The 22291-nt window shown below is 42.8% G+C and overlaps 2 protein-coding genes across 7 annotated transcripts in view; one reads left to right on the top strand and one right to left on the bottom strand.

The window, feature by feature from the left end:
- LOC138197950 (BAR/IMD domain-containing adapter protein 2-like) overlaps positions 1-15584 on the top strand; it is a 51170-nt gene extending 35586 nt beyond the window's left edge. Inside the window, exons 7-15 of one of the 5 annotated variants that reach the window (XM_069149006.1) lie at positions 4409-4561; positions 6352-6594; positions 7203-7434; positions 8408-8609; positions 8726-8794; positions 8895-9048; positions 9463-9500; positions 13561-13602; positions 14054-15584. In XM_069149006.1, the coding sequence (XP_069005107.1) occupies positions 4409-4561; positions 6352-6594; positions 7203-7434; positions 8408-8609; positions 8726-8794; positions 8895-9048; positions 9463-9500; positions 13561-13588 (1119 nt within the window). In that variant the 3' untranslated portion in view covers positions 13589-13602; positions 14054-15584. Of the gene's footprint in view, positions 1-4408; positions 4562-6351; positions 6595-7202; positions 7435-8407; positions 8610-8725; positions 8795-8894; positions 9049-9462; positions 9501-11434; positions 12866-13560; positions 13603-14053 lie in introns of those variants that run through there. The other 4 variants (XM_069149004.1, XM_069149005.1, XM_069149001.1 and 1 more) reach the window with 4 other exon arrangements.
- An 86-nt stretch (positions 15585-15670) lies between these two features.
- Positions 15671-22291, bottom strand: part of aatka (apoptosis-associated tyrosine kinase a) — a 32453-nt gene continuing 25832 nt past the window's right edge. For both annotated transcript variants that reach the window (XM_069148999.1, XM_069149000.1), the window contains 4 exons: positions 18423-21810; positions 18158-18338; positions 17870-18073; positions 15671-17274 (listed from right to left, as the gene is read on the bottom strand). In XM_069148999.1, the coding sequence (XP_069005100.1) occupies positions 17246-17274; positions 17870-18073; positions 18158-18338; positions 18423-21810 (3802 nt within the window). In that variant the 3' untranslated portion in view covers positions 15671-17245. The remainder of the gene's footprint in view (positions 17275-17869; positions 18074-18157; positions 18339-18422; positions 21811-22291) is intronic.

Genomic DNA, 22291 nt, shown 5'->3' on the forward strand with positions numbered 1-22291 from the left:
ATATTGCTGGCATTTCTCGGCAATCTGCGCAATGGATTTTAATATTTGGTATTTCGCTAGATAGTGAGACTAGACAAAACGGCCAAAATCATTTGCCTTTATTGTGCGTGAACCAAAAATATCTGCTGAAAATGTCATTGAATTTGAAACTTTAGGTTTCATGATACACTGACATGGCTGATGTAGCCATAGCACAAGCTGGAAGCTCACGGATTCACCAAAATCTTTAACATTCATCTTCTGGGCACCATGATATATTTCTTCACCAGTACTCGATATAGTACATGGTCTTGATGTGGCCCAAAGTCTTTGGGAGTACAAATTGATGGATTACCATCCCCAGGTTGAGCCTCTAGCCGGGCAAAGCAACAAAACATTTGTACTTTGTGCATATTGGACATAAATAGGAGTAGCCTCACCTCAAACTCTTACCGAGTCTGTATGACTGATCAATCGGGCCCATCTGTGCAGAGGAAGGAGCTCATCAGGCTCTGGACTCACAGTCAGTTAGCAGCAAAAAGAAAATCATTCTCCCTTTCTCATTTTCAGTCCGCTCACTTTCACTGATCATATCACGGCTGTGGGCGTGTGAGAGAAAAGTCAAGTCGTTTCTGAGCCCTGCAGGGGGGACGACACACTGAGAGGCAAAGAGCCCTGCGTTCCGACAAGACCTGTGCTTCACGCTGGCCGGCATCCACTGAGGAAGGGTTAGATAGTGACGGACCACAGATACAATGTTTACAGTTTAATTTCTGCAGGCAGAGGTGGTTTCTTTGATGCTGTTGAGAAAGTAAAAGTTGCTAAGACGAACTCAACAGTTCCTCCTCCCCGCCACATCTGTGTTATTTTTGCAGATGAGAGGCGCTACGTTTTCTTTTTTTTTTATCTCCCCTCTTTTCATTAAAAAGTAAAGTAAGTCTGAGCGCAGTCTGGCAGCGTGTGCAGATGGTGGCCGCGTTTCATTGATCGCCGTCTCCATCGCTCTTTCCCTCCTCTTGCTCACACTCTTTGCTGTTGTCTATCCCACTTATCTGACTGTCTCTTTGTCTTCCCCTCGCCGCTCTCTCCTGCCTTCAGACACTTTCACTGTACCTTTTCATCAATGGGTGAAACCTGCTAAAATGCTAATCAGTTCATTATGTAGTTCATTGGAGGGGGGCCTGGGTGCCACAGAAAGGGGTTTCATCTAGATAAGCTCGTTTTGCTCTGTATATGTTAATAAGAGTCCAGACAGAGTGACACAGATGGAGTTCATGATTAAGAATTAATAGGTTTTTTTTTTCAGGCTGGTTTCATAAAATTGACAAGTAATTCCACCCTGTCATTGTGGGTGCATACATTCATGCATCCAGAAAAAGGTGTTAGTGACGTAAGCACAAGATAAGCGCCGACTAAAACACACACACGCACACACGCACACACACACGCACACACAGCAGGTATTATAGGTGTTGGTGCTTACCGTTGTGCCCTGGAGCATTAAAATACAATTTTTCTGTGTGCAAAGAGTGCTGATGATGAAGGAACAGAAGAGCAAACCTCGGCAGCTCTAAGCTGTGCGGGGAAATGCTTTTGGATCCCCGCAGGAATATAAACAGTTTTGTTGTTCTGAATGCTACTGTATTCTTCACTTTTTGAAGGCTGTGAATGACTCCCTTCTCAGTGCTTGTAATTACTGGAAACTGTGTTGGTGTAATAGAGTTTATAATGTCACATGCTTTTTTAAAAATGTTTTGAATATTGGGATTTTGTCCTGTATATGTCAGTGTTAGGAGACATAGAGTGAGGCAGTAATGCTGATCACTACAAGTCTGAATGCAAGAACCGCTCTGACGTGTAGCAGGTTTCATTTATATTCATAACCTTTGCAAAACAAGTCATTCCAGCTATGATGTAACCTGACGTCGCTCGGATATAATAGTGGCTGGTGACGGTCGAGGCTTTTCCCACTGCGCTCATTGTCTTGGGTTACGTTGGTGACCTTTTGAATGGTTTGAGAATTGGGCCATGTGGATTTGACAAGAGGAGAGGGCACAGTGGTTGAGCCGCTCCTATTAGGTCTGCTCAGAAGTGCTTGAGAGGCGAGCAGACTGTGAGTCAGAGCCGGCAAAAACAAAAAGGGTCACTCCACCCGAGAGGCGGAAAGAGAGAGAGGCAGACACGTTGGTTGTCATCTTTTAAATGGTCTTTATGTGGCTTCCGTGATTCAACCGTAGACCCATTCACAAATGTTAGATTTTGAAGTGTGTGTGTGTGTGTGTGTGTGTGCGTGTGTGTGTGTGTGTGTGTGTGTGTGTGTGTGTGCGCGCGCGCGCCAGACGTTTCTTCACCCCGGCATATTCCTCTCCTCCTTTCTCCCTCCTCTCTATTCTCTCTGCAGTATATAGCGTATGACTCATACCAAAATAAAATTACTATCTTTAACTTTTTTTCACAGCAAAGATGAGGATATGAGGGGGGGAAAGGGAGAGTTCAACTTGGCAGCTTCTGTACAAAGCTATCGACAATAGCATGACTTCTCTTCTCTCTTCACAAGCAGCCAGGTTGAGGAGATGCTCATGCCCTGAACGGAACCAATAAGAACTAACTGAAGTAGTTTCTAAGTATCCCATTTGAATTTAAGATGAGAGACAGAATAAGGTCGTCTCCGGAGGAAATAAAAGTTTGCATCGTACTTTCATCCTCCCCTTGCTTAATTTGACAACTTGGCTCAGTGGATTTGTGTAATGGTGTTTGTGGATTTCTTCCAGTGCGAATGCAAAAGGCCATTCCTAAAGCTATTTGTGTTCAGTGTCATTTAGCCACTTGAAGTATTCCTCCATAGTTGGAATGCCAATGAACTTACCTCTCGGCTGTTGGCAGTGGGGAAGTAGTGTGCTCTGGTGGTTACTAAATGAAATGCATCTGCACTGAGTGGAGGCACAATAGGAGTTTACATTTGGCTGCAGGCAGGAACTCCAACTTAATAAACTTAATCAATCTTTGTGGAATATAGTGTAAAACTTTCTAAATTGTACTTTAATGCTTTGAGAACATTAAACTGCAGGAACTATTAATCACACTGCAGCACCAACAGTGACATGGGTTATATGTCAAGTTCCTCTCTTCGAGCCATCGGGACTCGAATGATGAAGTATCACAATCACCCACAAACTTGATTGAGGCTGATCGAGATTTGACTGTTTTGGAAGTTAATAATCATTCAGAACAAAGTGTATTCAGTTCATTCATTGGCTGGCCAACTTTATTTGTATATGAAAAGGACACGTGTTGTTGTTTACTTTATTCAGCTTCCATATCCTAGAAAATACCCAGCTGCTAACATCAAACATGCCAGTACCCCAAAGAAAAGTTCAGTTTCGATTCAATAAATACAAGTAAATATAACACTCTCTTCTGGGTCAGTATTTATCAGCAGATGTTACAGTATTAAAGCCATGAAACTGGATTCAGCTGACCTACTTCTGTGACTACAGTACTGGAAACGCTCAACTACCGACATGCAAACTCTGCGGTTTGTAAATACGGTACCTGGCATGTGTATGCACAAGCTCAAAAGAAAACCTAAGTGCCATTTTCTCTACGAAATGAGACTCCCTAGAGCTCCTCACCACTGTTACTGACCCTAGTGAGTATGTGCGTGTACATGTGTGTCTTAAGTGGCCTTTGAGACATTTCCCATTTTTAAAGAGCTCACGCTAAGACAAACTGACAGCGCTGGTTCTCTCTTTCTTACTGCGTTGCCATTACTCACTCTTAAACAAACATCAACACGCCTGTTATTTGTTATTGTCCGACAAGTAAAATGGATTAGTGGGTCTTTGAAGATCCCGCAGTGTGGAGGAACTGCTCACAGTCATAATTGCTTTGCCTCGATAGCACTCGGCAGGGAAAATCTGTCCGGAGAAAGTTACTGAGTAAGGCTCTCTCCTTGCACAACTATTACTGCCAAGGTGCACTTAACCCCTAATTGCTCCAGTGGAGCTGTGCACTGATTGACAGTACAAGATCGGGTTATACTGAGCAGCTCCTAGGTGTGAATGTGTGTAATTGCATGAATGTGAAGCAGGCTGCTATACAAAAAAAAGTACTTTGGTGTTAGCCAGCTGCTTGGACCTTTCTCTTGCCAGACCTTCTATCCATTGGCCTCAGCTACTGAATTTGAAATCAGTTTTTTGGCAATTTCTTATAGTAGCTATGAAGAATCTGCAGTGGACCGGTAACCAAAACCTCTCTCTCACCGTCTCGGCTGTAGAAATTGCAATAGTAATAATTTAGCATTTGAAGTAAAAGAAAATATTTAGTCCCCAGACCTTTTTGGCACCAACGCCGGCATGTTGTGATTCTCCTGGACAAATCTGCAGATATTATGATTAACCAAAGTGACCCGTTGTCTCCTCTCCCTCAGTTTGTAGAGACCATCAGCAGTAAGCAAACCGAGCTGGACACCTTCATCGCTGAGGGATACAAGACAGCCTTGTCTGAGGAGCGTCGCAGGTACTGCTTCCTGGTCGACCGCCAGTGTGCTGTGGCCAAGAACAGCAGCGCCTACCATGGCAAGGTAAGTCCAACTATCTCATCATGTTGTTTTTCAGCACCGCCAATATAAAGTCAGTGAGCAAGAAAATACAAAAAGCAAATCTCATTGAATTTTGGCAGAACATAAGAAGTGCATGGCTTTGATGCTCGTAGCAAGAAGCTGATTAATAAAATTCATTTTCGGTGCCTTTAATAAAGTCTGTGCTCAAATATGAGCGCATGATTAAATCCAGTGTTTCCTTGATTTATTTTTTTTGTTATCCTGCTTGTTTGCTGTCGCACCTCAGCAACTAATGGGGCTCAGCCTGCTTTCAGTGCTTTTGATCTTCCTGTATGAAATGTTGAAAAAGAAATATGTGCAGAGTTTAAGTCGATTCCTGAAACTTAATTTATTCCCCTTGGTGTATTGTGTTGATTCTTGACAACTACTCCCCATCAGTCAGTTCAGTTTTATTTTGTACTCACCTGCTGTAGACCATTGTTCATTGGAAAAAGAACAAACTAGGAGATATATAATTCAAAGTCGCATTAGCTTTGACCGCTCATCAGGGCCTCTTCATTTTAAATATTCATTAATACTGGAGACCATGGCCAGCTGACAGGCACATCTGAAGCTGTAATCCATCATTGCACCTTCAAGCATCTGGCCACCTTTTTGTGGGGAGAACTGATTCACTTTTGCAGTTCTTCATAAGACTGTGAAGAAAAGGCACCAAAATACTAAATTCAGTGGAAAATGATTTGCAACAAAGCTCAGTGTACAGAACAAATTGCCTCTCGCCCATATTGTTTACAACAACGGTCACTGGAGAATGTTTATGCCTGGTTGTTATTTTCAAGTTGCTGCTGACATTTGAAGCAAAGAACCTTTGAATCCAAACATACTTCCTCCTATATCACACAATCAAAGGTGCTCGCAAATTATTAAAGTGAGATTTAGTCAGTTTTATCTATTTATGGTTGTTGTTGTTGTGTGTATGTATCTGTGTGCGTGCGTGTGTGTGTGTGTGTGTGTGTGTGTGTGTGTGTGTGTGTGTGTGTGTGTGTGTGTGTGTGTGTGCTCTAAATACAGGCCTATCCATTTCTCAAGAATATCAAATTCTTGGGTAATGGAGTACATCAGTCTCCTGGTCTGGAGGAGGACAGTGTACGTGTGTGCTGCTGTTTCTTTTTTTTCATATTTTTTATTTTTTATTTTTTTCAAATGTGGAGTCTAGTCATTAATCAGGATGGGGGTGTGCGTGGGAAGAGTTCACCTTCAGCAAACTGAAGAACCCTCTCCCAGTGGGTTCTTAGTGTGCGTTTTCCCGTGTGCAAGATCCCTGTGTATGTATGAGGGAGTAGAATAAGAGACGATGAGAGCTACAAATTAGTGCCTACAAAGGGGCAAAAGCACGGTTGGTGCATGCGTGTAAACTCTACAATCGCAGAAATGTGTTCATTTTTGCACAACCTCTAGTTTGATAGGTGCAGAAAGAACAGATGTGTCCACAGGCTGTGAGATGCTGAAGTGGGAAGCTTGGTTGTGTGTTGGTCTGCCTCGCCCACGCAGCACATTATCATAGCTGTACAAAGGGCAACGGTCAAGGATACACAGTGTGGAAATATCTTTGAGGGCCGAATGCTTTTGAGAGAAAAAGGACAAAAACTGAAGGTTTAGCAAAGGAAATGCTCAACAGAGCTTTTTTTTTTTTTTTTTTTCTCTGGTCACATTGCAGCTACATCAATAGCTATCCACTTATTACTGCACAGTTAATGTATTTTTTTTCTTTTTTTTCTTGTGTTTCACCTATATTTTCTTCCGCCTTTCAGGGTAAAGACCTTCTGACCCAGAAGATCCCAGTGTGGCTACAGGCCTGCTCAGACCCAAACAAGCTGCCGGAGAGGGCCATGCTCCTGGCCCAGCAGATGGGCTCTGCTGCCCTCGGGGGCACAAGTCCCCTGCATTCCTCCAAATCCAACCTGGTCATCTCAGACCCCATCCCCGGGGCTCAGCCTCTTCCTGTGCCCCCAGAGCTGGCCGTCTTTATGGGTAGTGGCCTTGGACACCCAGCGGTAAGATTAGACATGAGAATCTGATGGATGCAAAAGCAAATTCCTTCTTATGATAAAGAAAAACTAGACATAACTTTAAGCAAATACTAAAAGTTCAATTTTAGATTCTAGTTACATTTTTGGATAAGACAAATCATTTACCTTTCAATGGCATTTTATACAGAATCTATATTTGTTTTTCTTAAGAAAATGGAATTATTCAACTTAAAAAACTTCAATTCATATCCTCAGGGGGGAACTAACACTTCTATCCTAATGTCAGCTCATCCACTTTTAGCCCTGTATAGGGAAGCCAATCAGACAAACATCTCTGCACTCTCACTTTAAAGATGGCACTTAAGTTAATGAGCTGTTTAAAGTCTACATTTCATGCCGAGTAGCAACTGACTGACTAGACTTAGATGGACTCTCACCAGACTTAATATCTCTAAAGTCAAAATTAAAATGTATGTTTTGATTGATGTGTTAATGTCTACACTGCAGATGTTAATCCTAATATATAACTCCAGCTTCAATACCAAAATAATAACGTGTCTGCTGATACAGTATCACACAGTGCAAGACATATTTTTTTTAACTGAATCCAACGGTTCGCTTGTTTGTTCCAGAGGTTGATGGGCCCTGATGGCATGTCCATGGTCAATGGGACAACAGGAGTCCATGGAGAGGAATATTGGACAGATGGGGGGACAATGTCTGTGTCCCAAGTCAGACCATCATCCCCTCAGACCCAGGCACAGGGCCAGACCCAGGCCCAGCCCCAGAGACAGGTCAGCGATGTCTACTCCAACACCCTACCTGTCCGCAGGCCTGCCCCCGCCAAGAATAAAAACCCAGTGGGTAAGATATCCAAACACTCTAGCACTGCAGCTAGATATCATAAGCAGAGCTGTCATGTACAATATGTACACAACAAAGAGATGGTAATAAATAAAGAGAAAATATCAGGGAATAATGCCCATCTCTAATATACACCACCACTGCAGTCCTCAGAGAGTCGTCTGCAGGTTGCATGATTTGGAGTTGTACTGGAAATCTCAGGTGCATAGAGTGAGTGAACAGAGACAGGAGAGTCTCTTGTGGTGTTTCTTCCCACCACAGAGACAGAGAGCTCCCCTGCCACACAAACCAGACCCTATCTCACAGATAGTCAGCGATCCAGGAGACAGTAGATGTGCTGTCACCCATCCTGAGCAGCCTCTCACTAAGTGGAAGTGTTCGGATGGTATTAAAGGCACCAAAAAAAAAAAAAAAAAAAAAAACGACAACAAAACAAACTTCATTCTCACTGTGCCACCATGATCATCCAGGTGATCCATCCAGGAGCTGCAGCAGGTAGATGACAACATCGTCTACACCGACGAAGGGCTGATAAGCAAACGGAAGAGGTTCTTCCTCAGTACCTTCATGATGTGATTTTAGGGCAATTGACAAAATAACACTGACATCAGCCTCCAACATCTGTGCTAAATAACAACATTGACCATTGGGTTGGAAAGGTTGAGAGCGACTGCTCTTCAGATTCCCAAAGGACGAGCAGGGACAAACACAAACTTAGATTTTGGATGATGAGTCTACCCCTTATATCAACTGTAGTCAGTTTATGATGGTTGTACCAGATTATCAGTCATGCTGGCGGCAGTATGTGGTTGTTTACAAATGCTATACAGAAGCAAAGTCGATCATTTAGAGCATCTGTCTAACTGCTTACTGTGCCTAAAAAGACATAAGTGTGACCTTTTATTTGTCACTGCAGACTCCAGTTACTCCATCATGTTGTAACTCTAGTACTCTACCTGCAAACCCCCCACAGGCGAGACACGGACCCTGCCCAGGTCCAGTTCCATGGCAGCAGGACTTGAAAAGAATGGGCGCGCCCGTGTCCAGGCCATCTTCTCCCACGCCGCAGGTGACAACGGCACCCTGCTCAGTTTCTCTGAGGGAGATGTCATCACCCTGCTAGTGCCTGAAGCCCGCGATGGCTGGCACTATGGGGAGAACGAGAAAAACAAGATGTAATTAATGTTCTATTTTGCCTGAATCCATACAGTCAATTTGGATAAATATTTGTCCCACATTTAGTTACAGTAAAAGTAGAGAATACATTTAACGAGCGCTGCACTTTTCTCAGGCGAGGCTGGTTCCCGTTCTCCTACACGCGTGTGCTCCCTGAAAGTGACAATGAGAAGCTGAAAGTGAAGTACGTGGCTTTTTTTAAAAATGTATTTATTTATTTTTTATAAACGGTGTGTCAGCATAATGAGTCCAAGACTAAGGCCATTGTTTTCTTACTTTTCCAGCCTGCATCATGGGAAAAGTAGCAGCACAGGGAACTTGTTGGAGAGTGATGCATCACTGCCCACACCTGACTACGGCCTGACTGCCCGACTGCTGGCACAGAGCCTAGCACAGACACGCCCACGCCCCTACAGCATGGCAGGCTTCGGCACACAGGTAGTAAAGCATGTAATATGTGGGAACAATGCCGTTTCTAATCTTGTTATTCTTTCTCAGTTCATTTGCGGCCTCCATCTGATTTAGTCCTGTGTTGCACAAATTGGATGCGAGTAATCCTGCAGTAGCTTAACATAAGACTTTTGTTCAGTTTCTGTTGCCACCTAGTGTTTATATTTAAATATAGCAGGTGATTCGATTCTTAGGTTAGGTTAGGTAGTTACTTTATTAATCCCCGAGGGGAATTTTTTTCGCGACAGCAGCATACAGAAGCAATAAGATAATAATAGAACAATATAAAAGCAATAAAATAGCAGTAAAATAGCAGTAAAAATATAAAATATAAATATAAAATATAAAATATTGGTGTTCAAGTTCACGAAGTAAAACTGTCATTTTTTTGTTTTTTTTCAGCCTGCCATTGAGGATTATGACGGCCGCTTTGCCACAAGGTAAGTGCCTTTTCTGCCTTGCCCACTGAGTAATGACTGATACTGTATGACTGCCACTGTCATCTGAATTGTTTAACTCGGATCATTTGCAAAGTGAATACCTACTTAAAAGAAGAAGACATGAGAGAATTAGATAAACAACATTTCAAATGAATTACTATATGCTCGGCCACTCAAGAGACAGCTAGGCAACTGCTTGGCATACAACCAACTGTCCCAATTTAATGCTACTTTAACAGTTTAAGCAGGAATACATTAAGTATCCTTTGAAAAAGTTTATGCATACTTCATTCTCCCAAAAAGTTAGCATTGTTGGTTCTTGAGTGTGCTGTTGATATAAACCCTTTTCTCATAATGCAATGCACATAGGAACTGGTGGCACCACAGCTGCAAAGACAGCCAGAACAAACAAGAGATGGTGCCGAGATAGCTCAAGGAAGATTTTGCAAAACAAACAAGAAAAAAGAGGTCTAGGTTTTTAGCAAAACACTGTACTTTTGTTGTGTGAATTTAATTTGCCGAAACATTTAAAATAACATTTTGCTTTATTTCTATGAGAACATCTTTTTGTGTCTGTACAAAGTGGTGAAGTACATCGGTTTCTTAAACTACTATGAGAAGCAGGGCTGCAAATAACACTTTTTAATTTTTTTTTTTTTTTTTTTTTTTTTTCCTCCATTGATCGTCAAGTGTATAAATGCCAGTCATAGTTTTCCAGAGGCATCCTCAATAACTAGTTGTGTCTGATGAATAGTCCAGAAAAGCAAAAAAAAATTAACTTCAGAGAAGTTCTATTGCCTGGTTCACACTAGAACAAATGACAGTTAATCAGTAATCAGAGCAGTTGGCCATTGATTTTTCTATTGATCAGGACGAATGAGGAGTATAGTTAAGCTCAGGCAGTAGATCTTGGTCTCCTTTTTCTTTGAATATTATTGTATTCCATTCTTTTCTTTTTTTTTTTATCCCCTTCTCTTTGCTCTTTGTTTTGTCACTTTTTTTTTTTAAATAACGTTTTAAAGTAATGAATGCAGTCCAACAGGGTCAGTATTTCAGTTTATTGTTTAGAGCTCATGGCCAAGAATATTTTAACTGTAAGCCTTTCAAGTCCTTGCTGCCTCACCAGAGTTCTGCGAGGTTGAGGTTAGGAATTACGCTGTGCCTGTTTCTGTCCGATCAGGAAGTACATCTGTGTACATGTATATAAATGTGTGTGTGTGAGATGGTTTGTGTGTGTTTGTGAGAGAGAGAGAGAGAGAGAGAGAAAAGTGGTGTGTGTGTGTGTGTGTGTGTGTGTGTGTGTGCGTGTGTGCGTGCGTGCGTGCGTGCGTGCGTGCGTGTGTGTGCTGGTTTTTGGTTGACTATATGTTGTGACAGTAGCCATCATGCTGACCTCATCTCAGTCATCACTGCTTGTCAGCCTGGGGCTTTGGGCACCAGTGTCAAGCTGTTTTACACACTCCTGTCTGCTCTAAATGTGTTTTTTTTCTCCTATATCAGTATTTTGAGACAACACTGTCCTGCAGGGTGTATTCACCCTAACAGACTAATCTAATACTACATCCCTCCAGCTAAGGAGATGACTTAACGATTTTCTCATCAACTGTAACATCTTGGTTTACTTATCAGCGACTGGTAGAGACAAATATTGTAAAAAAAAAAAAACACAAAAAAAAACTTCTCAATATGTGCACCAATTTCCAAACGGCAAACATATCCGTATAAAAGTGTTGATGAGGGAATTGGAAGTCTAATCGTCCTGATATCGGCAGGTGTGTTTGGAGTTGAAGCTGTAGGTGGGGCGAAGTCGATTTTCCCGACCCCACCTGCACTTCTCCTAAACTCTACCCTGCCCCTTGTGCCTGTCTTGTCTTTCTCCATTTCTTTCTGAGTGTGTCCGACCTGGCAAGCTTCCTTCTCTCTTTGTTCCACAGTGACAGTCCTGATGGCAAATTGATTTCGACTGTGTGAGAACAGACATACAGACAGAAACAGACAGCTCCGGATAGCACAGGGGCCTCTTCCTCCCCCCATCTTTCCCTCCTCTTAGCCTCCCTCCTGTCCACTTATCTCCACCTCTCCTGCTCTGCCTCCACACACACCCCTTCTCCGAATGGAAGAGGCCAGTTTCATCCCTCCTTTCTGTCCTCTCTTCCTCCCCGGGTCCCTCCTTTCCTCCTTCCGTCCGTCCTGGGTGCTGCTGCTGGCGGTGTCGGTGTGGACAGTAGCGGTTGGTGGGTGGAGGATTGCGTTGAGCGAGAGAGCCAGAGCGGGGCCTACCTGCTCGGCATGCAGCGATATGGACTCTGAATACTCTATCTCTGATCATAGTCCACCATCTTGGACTGATCTCTCAAGAGACTGCCTTTGCTCCTGCTTGTCTTTCATGCATGTACATGGTTGTGTCATTTTGTCAGACTAAAGGACATGTTCATGTACTGTACAAGTGCCAAAAGACTTCAATGCCGTTGTACTAAAGCCACTGACTGAATGGCCTTTTTAAGCTAACGTGGGCCCAGTATTATTGAGTTCCCACTCAACACACACACGCTCAAAAAGCTTTGTTCAAAGTAAGGCTGTACAGCAGATTACTATGTTTCTGTTCTGAAAGATCCCGAAGGGCCTGCTGTGCTTCCTTGTGTCAGTGCTAGACTTGATTTTTCCGTCCGGAGTGTGTGTCATATTTGCCTTACTTTTGCTTTTTTTTTTCCTATTAAACAAAAACTTTATGTGCAATGAAGCATATTTTCAAATTTAAGCTTCGAGAATAATCGGTATATATATATCTATATATACATTTATATAAATTGTTTCCGTCAGTCCACCAAACTGCACTGTATTATGATCATTGAAAAAACACGTTTTCTTAAAATAAAAATAAAATTAATCTTTGCACCCTCAGCCCCATATAAACCATCTTTTTGCTGTTCTTGGCTGAACTTACTGCCAGAATTGTTCAATTGTCCAATATCCTTCAGTTGTTTTCTTTTTCTTCCCCTGAAGCTACAGTGAGTTTGGAGGGGTTTATGGTCTTTTGTTGAGTATCCTCAATAACAGCTGTGAATTAGTTTTAGGTTAAAGGATAACCACGGCTTTTGCAGCTTTCAGTGTTATTTATGATTGTATTCCCTGAGTGGCTATGTAGTTTTTGGTCTTTTCTTTGAAAAATATTGTCTTTGTAAAAAAAAAAAGAACAAAAAAACATATTTCCAGAAACAATGAAAAACTACTGATTAGCTGAAGTGTTTATCTTATGCATGCTGTGGAGGGAAACCAGAAAATGTGATACTAAAAATTGACCTTGAATGTATGGTGACTTTTTACAAAGGTATTCTAAATAAAACATATCTCTATATATTAATAAACAGTCTGGTCTGACGAGAAATCTGTTCTGTCAGTGACAGTGACACTCTTGTTGAAAATCTTTCTTGTTTCAAAGTTATGGTTCTGAAGATTTTTGTTTTCCCCCTTAAATATTTATTTTTTTTTTTTTTTTTCTAAAACTGCCACCTTTTGTGAGTCATTTCAAGCCACAGCTGTATGCTTGCAGTTTCATCCTTACCCCTCCCCCAGCACCCATAGCATCTGTGCTGCTCCGTGTCATAGTAAAAAAAAGTCAGTGTGTGAGGTGGTGCTGTGTACAGTATGCGTATTGTGAGTATCTGAACTGCCTGCCTGCTTACCTTCTTGTTCGGTTGTGTTTTGCATTATGCTTTTGGCTTGTGTTCGAGTTGTATTTGGATTATACAAACAACAATACACACACTTTAGCAGACACCGCTTCCTGTTGATTTTATTCCATTTGCAGTAAACTTTGTTCCCACTGAGACGAGCTTACAATTTGAAAAGGAACATACAGTACTGTATACAGTATGGCATGTTGAGCATGATGTGTGTACTTCTGTTTTGCATCCCTCATTTCAGTTAGCCTACTTATTACTACCAGCCAAACAGTATGTTCATCTTGCATCAGACTAACCAGTGTCGTTACGAAATGTGACCCATGCATGACCTGAGAGATATGAGCCATTCAAACCCAAAGGTTCTCTTTACCTTCCAGTTTGGGTCCAGAATTGTCCCGGTTCTGAGGGAACAGACCTCCGTAAGTCACCAGTCTCCATCGCCTTTCAGCCAGCCAATCACTATTCTTCTTCTCTCTATTGCTGCCTGGTTCTCTCTGTTGTCATTGGCTGTCTGGCTGCAGTAGGATGCTGGGAATCACTGGTCTTTTCTGTCCTTTGGCCTCTGTGGAAGGGGCAGTGTTTGGTTCTGTCAGTCCAGCAGGCCTTGGGTTGCAAAAGAACTTCTGATTTTGTTGTGTGTGTATAACAAGATATACAGAGAAGGCACTGACCCTGCATGCATGAATATTACTTATTTTATTGGAGTTTTCTCATCAAATGCTTGCTAAAACTCACAATGCTGCAACTTTTTGCTCAACTTGAAGATTTCTTTGAGTGCGGTTACATAACTGACCATGTGTCTCTCCGAATCTTGTACTATGTTCAAGCTAACTATAAGTGTTCCTTGTCTCGCCCCTCCTCTCCCCGCAGTGACCATTCCTTGGAGGTCTACCTCCGGCCCACCTTCTCTGATGACCGATCTGCACCAATCTTCTACTAGCGGCCTGCTGTCCCCTTTTTCCATTCATGGGCCCTTTTTTTTTTTTTCATAATAGGAGAAAATAACGGCCAACGTTGGCATGTTGTTTAATGTTATAACGAGGGCCCACAATGGTGATTGGGGGGGGGGGGGGGAAAGTCACCTCAAGGAGCATGTTACAGTACTAAGAATTTAGTTTCTTTGCTTTCACCAACGTTGGAATGTCTGCTGAACATTCAATCGCAAGTGTGACAGTTGATTTTATTAGTTATTTAGATCGCACCAGTTGTTGATAAGATATGGATAAGAAGTTTTACTGGTGGTACCACCACATTATTATTTATCTGCTCTTCTATTATGGGACTAATGTTTTTTGTTCAACACTATACACTGTAAATTTCTTTGGAAGAGTATTTACATTAATGAGCTGTGAAGGCGTGCTCTGCATTAGTTGTTTAGGTGACACTTGAGGGTAAACGTAAGGCGGCCGGTAACATTTTTCTGTGTATCGCTGTTACGTGAACTGAAGTGTAGATTGAATACCACCACAGATAGCGAGAGCTGGACAGTCGGTGAGTGAACTATAATTCTGCTTTTGTTAAGTGATATAGAACTATATATCTACTAGTGGTGATACAGTATACCCAGATTTTTAATTTGGGTACTGTGCCTTCTCTGTTTTTTTTTTTGTTTGTTTTTTTTTCATTTTTAACATACACTTATAGCATTGTCCCTATTAATCCGTAAACCGGTTTGAGGGACTATGCATCACAGTTCGACTTGTATTTTTATATTCCTGAAAATATTATTTCACCTCTTTGTTTTAGTTGCTTTGACTTCTTTTTTTTTTGGGCTTCAGCAAGCTTCAGTACAGTGCTATTGCAATTCCACAGAAATAATACAAGAACATGTTTTAATAACAGTAGTCTTTTCTTTTCTTTGACTTTCAGTAATATCTAAACTGCCAGATAACCAGGAGATGAAATACAATGCTTACACAATGGGTCTTTTTTCAATATTTAGCTTTGAGGGAGTGGTAGCTTATCAGATAAGGTAGAGTATTATAGCTTTTGATCATTCATGCTCAGTATTATACAGTACACTCATCTGGGAGACGAGCTTAGACCAGAGGCATTTATCTACTATATGATGGGGACAGTGATGAGACTGTATGTGTCTGAAAAGCATAAATGTGTATAGCTGTGTGAATGAGCTGGAACGTCTCTTAGACTGCATTAAATTAACAGTTACATCATGAAAAGTCATTTTTTTTATGGACGAGTCCTTTCCACTGAGTGATATCATAATGCTTTTATTACATTACTCATTTGGGCATCGAATTTCAAATGCATTTTTTACTTTTATATAGCGATCATTACGTCCATTTCTCACCTTTGTCCCTGTTTGTATTATAACTGTACTGTACAGAAAGTGCATATAAATTATCTTGTCCAAAATAAATCTCAACGGGCACAAATGTCATCATTTTATGTGTTTTGTGGTGTATTGTATTTTTTATGTTTGTTTGTTTGGCAGAAAACTGCAGTTTAATATATCACGGACACAAGAAGGGAAAAAGTATTTGGATTTATTTGTTTGGGATAGTACAACAGCCATGAGTGAGGGACGAATGGAAACAGCAATGATGTTACTACCGGTGCATAGAACAACCCACCTCACCTTCTCCAAAGGCGTCTGCCATTTTAGCCAATGGGCTTTGTAATATCTCTTTGGCAAATTTAAGAGACTATCATCCTGGATTGCATCTTTTCAAATGCTCGTACAAAAATACTAGCAATGTTTTCTCGTCTTGCAGAACTTAAAAGGCAAGGTGAGAGGAAACAGAATTGGCACTTGGAGCTACAGAAGGACAGAGAAGGGGAGGGAGCTGTCGATACAGCAGTAGTAATTCAAGTCAAGCTACCTGCTACGTGTTGATATAAGATTCATACAGTATGACAGATATGTCCTATTCTGAATGTCTTTTTTTTTTCTTTTTTCGTACACCTCAGACCCGAGCATTCAGCACAAATGTAATAGATACAGTACGTAGAAAAGATACATAAAGATGACATTCAACATTTATGACTGGCATGTTGACACTGACACCATTGAATTGTGTTTGAACACCTCTCCGTCCCTTCGATGTCATTCTATTGCTGATGAAATGTAATATAAACAAAACTAATATGCCACAAAATTAAGCAAACTTGTTCGCTGGCACTGTGGACACAACTAGGGAATCTCAGCTGTTCGGTTATTTCATTCCAGGGGAGTTGAAGAGCAACAGAGCCTGTACAAAGTGCTTCAGATATATGGGAGCTGTAGACATGGGTTCTCATTAACAAGAGTGAGTGGTGGTGATAATTAGGTGGCAACACCCTGATCTCCTGTATTATGTTTTTGTTAACATAGCACATTGAATCCACGGAGTCCCACAATCAATATGATTTGAATATGACTTGGATTAAGGGACAAATTAAGTTTAAGCACCTCCAACTTTGACGACCATCACCACCAGCCATGACTGTTCAATAGAGACCTTTTTGCGGGGAAATGAACCATCACAGCTTTTTTAAGCAAGTCATCAAGCATTGTTTTCTGGCTCCGACAATGAGAGCTGTAACAGTCTAAAATTAGCAGAAAATGCCAGACCAATGTAAAGCAGATGGACAAAAGGCAGCTATGAAGCCTGCCATTTCACATTTTTTTGTCCCGTTACTTTTATGATCATTTTAAAATTCAGAAATGAAAAGAAAAGTTCACCGAAAGAAATTGATGCTGCATTGAGCAAATAACTACTCTTGTATATATAGTGCATGTAAAAACTAGGATAAGAATTTTATTCCTGCAAACCATATGATTTGACTACGTGTCAACTTTCTTGGTCATCATCAATCCGGTTTCCATTCCTACAGCTTTTGCTCCATCTTTGTAAAAAAAAAAAAAAATGAACAGTGTGCAAATCATTCAGGGTATTTCACTACAATATGAGGCACTGTCTCATAAAGGGTCACTAGGGTCAGATGCCCCAAATGTTGATAAAAAATAAAACTCTGTAAAACATCTAGATATATTAATGCTGCTTTTCTGTGTTGAGAAGGACCAGGAATCGACCTCTTCTGCTCACTGTCGCGGGGCATTCAATCTTTTGGACTATCTTCACTGTTCCCTGTTGGACACAAGTAAATAATATCATAGATTTACAATGGAGAATAATAATCAAAGAGCATAAAGTGATTTGACACCCAAAATCTTGTTTTTTAGTACAAAATACTTGCTCAGGTGTAAACTAGAAAATCATGTAGTTTCTAAAGATAAGATGTTTTGTGCTTCATACAGAAACCTCACATGGAAACTTCATGTTAGTAGTTCCCAATTGTGACCAGTTTTAATAGCAGTAAAAATTAATACTATAAAAACTTCTCAAACTACATTCAATTCTGTTCTCCACTTGCCATCTTTAGACTCTTTATGTATAAATCAATGAAATGGTTACAAAAAATAATCCTGATTTTGCTTGTAGTTCAAGCAGGTATATGAGTGTCACGTGGCTATGTTTGCTTACACCACCAATATTTTAAGCTTTTTGCATGCAAGCTGCAAATTTCCATCTTTTAACAGCCACGTTTCAAACCCATTAACGATTATAGTAAGATCATGTTTGGTGGAGTGTCAGAATTTTGACCAATTTTTAAGAGCTTTCTCCATCATGTAAAGCATTGGGTTACAGTTTAAAGTATGTATGGAAAATAGTTAATACAGACCTGTTGCTGAGCCCATGTGGGGGTCAGAAACGTGTGTGATAGAGAATCGTGAGACCATAAAACGGTTCAGTGCTACAGCGGTAGGTTTAGGAGCCTCAGGACTGTTGGTGACAGATGTGAGTGGGGAGGCGGGGTCAGGGAGGGTGTCAGGTGAGGATGGACGTGGCTCAAAGGAGAGGTCATCTTCCCAATCATAACTCCCACCTGAGTGCACACAGATAGTTACAATCACATCTATGATGATCAATCCACAATAAATCAACTATGTGTTGCATTTTGTATCCTCACCGTCCTCTGAGTTGTTTCCGTCTGTTTCTTCAGAACCACAGTGTGTTTTACAGGACTGAGCTTCGAGTTCAGCGTCAGGTTGGGGCTGGTGCTCAGAGGTGTTTTCCTCCGAAGATTCCTGTTCACTGGGCTCTACATCTGAGGAGAAGGCAAAGTCAGCCAGCTCTCCGGTGGGGCTCTCCTGGAGGAACAAACAGATGTTAAATACTCTAATTGTTAATAGACGATACACATTGCACAACTTTGACCTATCAAGATGTCGTACCTGGTCAAAGAGGAACACTGTAACATCATCGAAAAAGGACACAGCTTTTTTCTTCCTCTCCAGCTCGTTACAGAAGGACTGGGTGAGCAGGGTCGGCATCTTCAGGAGGCTGCGGAGGTGTCTTGCCCTGCTGCAGTCACTGACCACCACTGGCACTGTGGTGAAATCCTCATCACTCTCCTCACTGTCTTCGTCTTGGATGTTGTAGGTCCTCAACTCTTCATCAGACTCGCTGTCATCTGAGTCATCTTCGTCTTCCGCCAGCTCCAGCGGAGCTCTTACATCTTCTCCGCAAAGTTCCAACAATGATGAGGAAGTGGATAGGTCAAGAGGACCATTGGATTCTTCACATAAACTGTCCTGTGAGCCACATTCTTCTGCATCGATGTCCTCAAAATCCTCCTCATGTATTCTCACGCCCTCCCTTCTGTCCTTTGTCTCCTCCTTGACATGATTAAATTCAGGCAGATCCTCCTCCTCTGTGGATCCATCACCATTTTCATTTTCTTTGGGAGGCTTATCTCTGTAGTCAGTAATGATGGAGCCAGAATGCAACGAGTTGACAGGGGAGCAGCCTTCTGCTCGCCTGCTCCCCTCCTCGTGGTTTGCTGCGGCCTCCTGGACAGTGGAAGAGGGATCCGACCCAACAGAGGAGCTGAGCTCGGAGGAGGGCTCATCTCCTGAGTGCTCAGTCTCCAACCCGAAGTCGTCCTCTGCCGGGGCGGACTCTTTGGTCAGGCAGCCGCCCATCTGCGGGGGAAATGGTGATAGCATGAACAAGCCAGGGGTAGGGAAAGAATTGGGTGAACTGGTGTCAGCCTCTGAGAGATTCACCAAAACACAACTTTTGATGTGTCTCAGATTTGTTAAAAGTTCCCCGTTGTTGAATTGCTTCTCGACAGATCGATCATTGCCTGTAGGACTCAGTTTCTCAGCAGGGAGGTAACGGTTACCTGGGCCTGCGAAGAACTTACTGCCTTCCTCCTGAGGACTCCGCTCATTTTCAGCATCATAGTCGGAGAAATAGGCTGAGTCCCTGTATGGGTTCTTGTCGGTCAGGCCCTTTAACTGTAGCTCTGAGGTGTTTGTGGAGGTGCAGAGCCCCTGTCCTAAACCCACCTGCAGAACAAGGTCCGGTTCTCCACCCAGCCTCAGACTCTCGCCACTCAGGGGATCTCCAAGCTCTTTGAAGAGAAACTCTGGAGATTCGTTGTTCTCTGTGTCGTAGCCACTGTCCAGGGATTTGGGAAGTATGGGGGTGTTGAAGGGATCAGGGCTGAAGGCCTGGTCACAGGAGCTTGCCATAGATGACAACAGGTTAATGGTGTCCACAGATTCAGGAGTTCCCTGTGGATTCTTCTGTGGGCTGAGCTCTTCCTCGTCCACCTCAGCGTAGTCGAGGTTGAAATCGGCAAAGATCCCTGACGTAATATCTGTCATGTCATCATCCTCATCCTCACTGTAGTCTCCAAGCTCAACCAGGCAAATGCTGGAGTCTCTGACCCTAACTCCACAATCTAATACTCTGCTGCCCTGTGACATCTCTGCATAGTTTAGCCGCTTGTCACTAAGATCAAAAGATATTCCTGCTGATACCCCCTCCCACATGTTACATCTCTGCTTATCTGACAAAGCTTGACCAGTCTGAGGCTTCTTGAAAGAGGATGGGGATTTTAAGTAGCTTGCCTCAGGTGTCATCTCAGAGTACAATCTCTCTCCATTAAGCAATGATTTTCCTTCCATTTTTCCACCCTCCAAACTTTTGGTATTCATAATTGAGCCGGCAAGAGAATCAATACTTCGCACATTATCACCAGTTATGTTCCTTTCCACTTGAGTGGTACATGTAGTTTCCTCTCTTTCTTTGTCGCATAAGTAAATGTATGAGCCTAAGTCAGTGGGCTTGCTCGAGGAATTACAAGCAGAGTCTCCTCCTCTTCCCTCCATGGTGCCACAAGACATGGAGCTGTGGAAGGTTTTGGTGGTGGCCTTGGTTAAAGACCATAATTCTGTTATGTTCGAGTGAAGATCCAGATAGCTGTCATTTCCGCTGCCAGTCTGCCTGCTGTCAAAGCTCAGACTATTATTGTTTGCTGAATGGTTTGAGATCCAGTTAGTGGCTTCTCCCTCAGAGAAAAGGTCATCCTCAATTTCCCCACCTCTCCGCTGACCCAACAGCAGGCCGTCATCCGTTCCTACATCAATTCCAATGTGGTTAACAATGGGCAGTGTCTTTCTGAGGGGACCAACCATACTATGGCAGCTTTCATTCACCGGGCTTCGACCGGTGTTCGCTTCAAGGTAGGGATCGCAGAAGCCCAAACTGGGGCTGCTGACTGCTTGTGATGAACTACGTGGGTTTTCTAACCGCCCCTCTGGATGGATAAGGTTTGTTTGGGCCTCTGGTGACGAGTCCAGCTCAGACAGCTGGGATTGGCGGCGTGTTTTGAGTGCTGCTGACTGTTCACAGTAGATTGAGTCATTGCGATTGGATGAGAGGCAGTTGTGGGAATGGCCTAACTTTACAGGGCTGGTGACAGATCCATGTCTCAGCAGGGGCTCCATGGTTAGTTGGATTGTGGGACTTGAATCAGAGTCATAAGCAGTGGACCTGGTGTTGTTAGCAGTTGACCAGTAAGCACTGGGCTGTGCCATGGATGAACCAGTTCGACTCTCGGAAGACAATCTGCTATTGCTGGCTTCCAGTCCTGGGCTGTAGTCCACAATGCTGTCCTCCAGGTTAATGTTGCACTCTACTGGCTCCTCTATGCGAATGTAGTACTCACTGCTGACTGACGGGCTGTGGGCACTCAACACTGGGACCACACCCGGGTGTTCGGGTTCATAATAGCATGGAGACATGCTTGAAGTATGGCTGTCAGTCTTGCAGCCCCCTGAGGTGCTTCCTTTGCTCGAATAGTAGATATCCTGGTAGTGTGGGTTCCCCTGGCCCAGGGGCCCACTGGTGGAGGAGGAGCAGTAGGGCTGCTCAGCTCGGGCCTGCTCCCACTTGTACTCAAAGTTGAGACCATGGCTGGTCTCCGTGACAGTCAGTAGGTCGTCCCCTGTGTCAGACTGGAAGCTGTCGGAGAAGTGCTCCAGGAGGGGGAAGGAGGATGAGGCAGAAGAGGCCAGCTCCACCGCCTGGGTTTGGTCTGCACTAGGGGCGTCAGCTGAGGCAGGCGTAGGGGTCAGGACGAGGGCTGTGGATGTAGCTGTGTGGGAGGTGCTGCCAAGCAGGTTGGGTCTCAAGGTGTTCCAGCGTTGCTCAAAGTCTTCCTCGGCTTCGCTGGAGCCTTTAGCGCACAAGTATGTGACCAGAAGGTGAACTTCCTCGCTGCTGGGTCTCAGCTCGGGCTGCAGCCAGCAGAACTGCATGACCTCATACCTAAACAGAGAGGAGGGAATCAGAAAAAAAACTAAAGTTGTAAGTGGGTTACTCTCTTGAAGTTTTCATACAAATAAGCTGAGAAACACTTGAGGTATTTTTTCTTAAAATAAAGGAGAGAGGAAGTAGCAGAAGTTAAAGAATTGATTCTAGACAAACAACAAGGCAATATAAAGAGAACTTTAGAATTCAGCACTTTATAGCAACATCTTGAACTTATTTATGGCCCGAGTCAATAACATAAAGAGTATATGAAGGAGGTGCGGTGCAGACGCTGACACAGTTGGAAGATGTTTAAATTCTTCGTTGTGTGTCTGTGTGGCTTCTTAGTGTTGGTACCAAACGTGTTTAATTCAGTGATGAACTATTTAGAAAAAAGTGAAATAAAAGAAAAATTATATTTGGCTGGCTTCCCAGGTAAAGATGAATGAGGTGATTCGGTTCAGGTCGATGCCAAGAGGATCATAAAGAATAGGGGGAG

This window comes from Embiotoca jacksoni, unplaced genomic scaffold (assembly GCF_022577435.1).
Source record: "Embiotoca jacksoni isolate LCO1_2020_lvr unplaced genomic scaffold, fEmbJac1.0.p SCAF_15, whole genome shotgun sequence".
NCBI classification, from domain to species: domain Eukaryota; kingdom Metazoa; phylum Chordata; class Actinopteri; family Embiotocidae; genus Embiotoca; species Embiotoca jacksoni.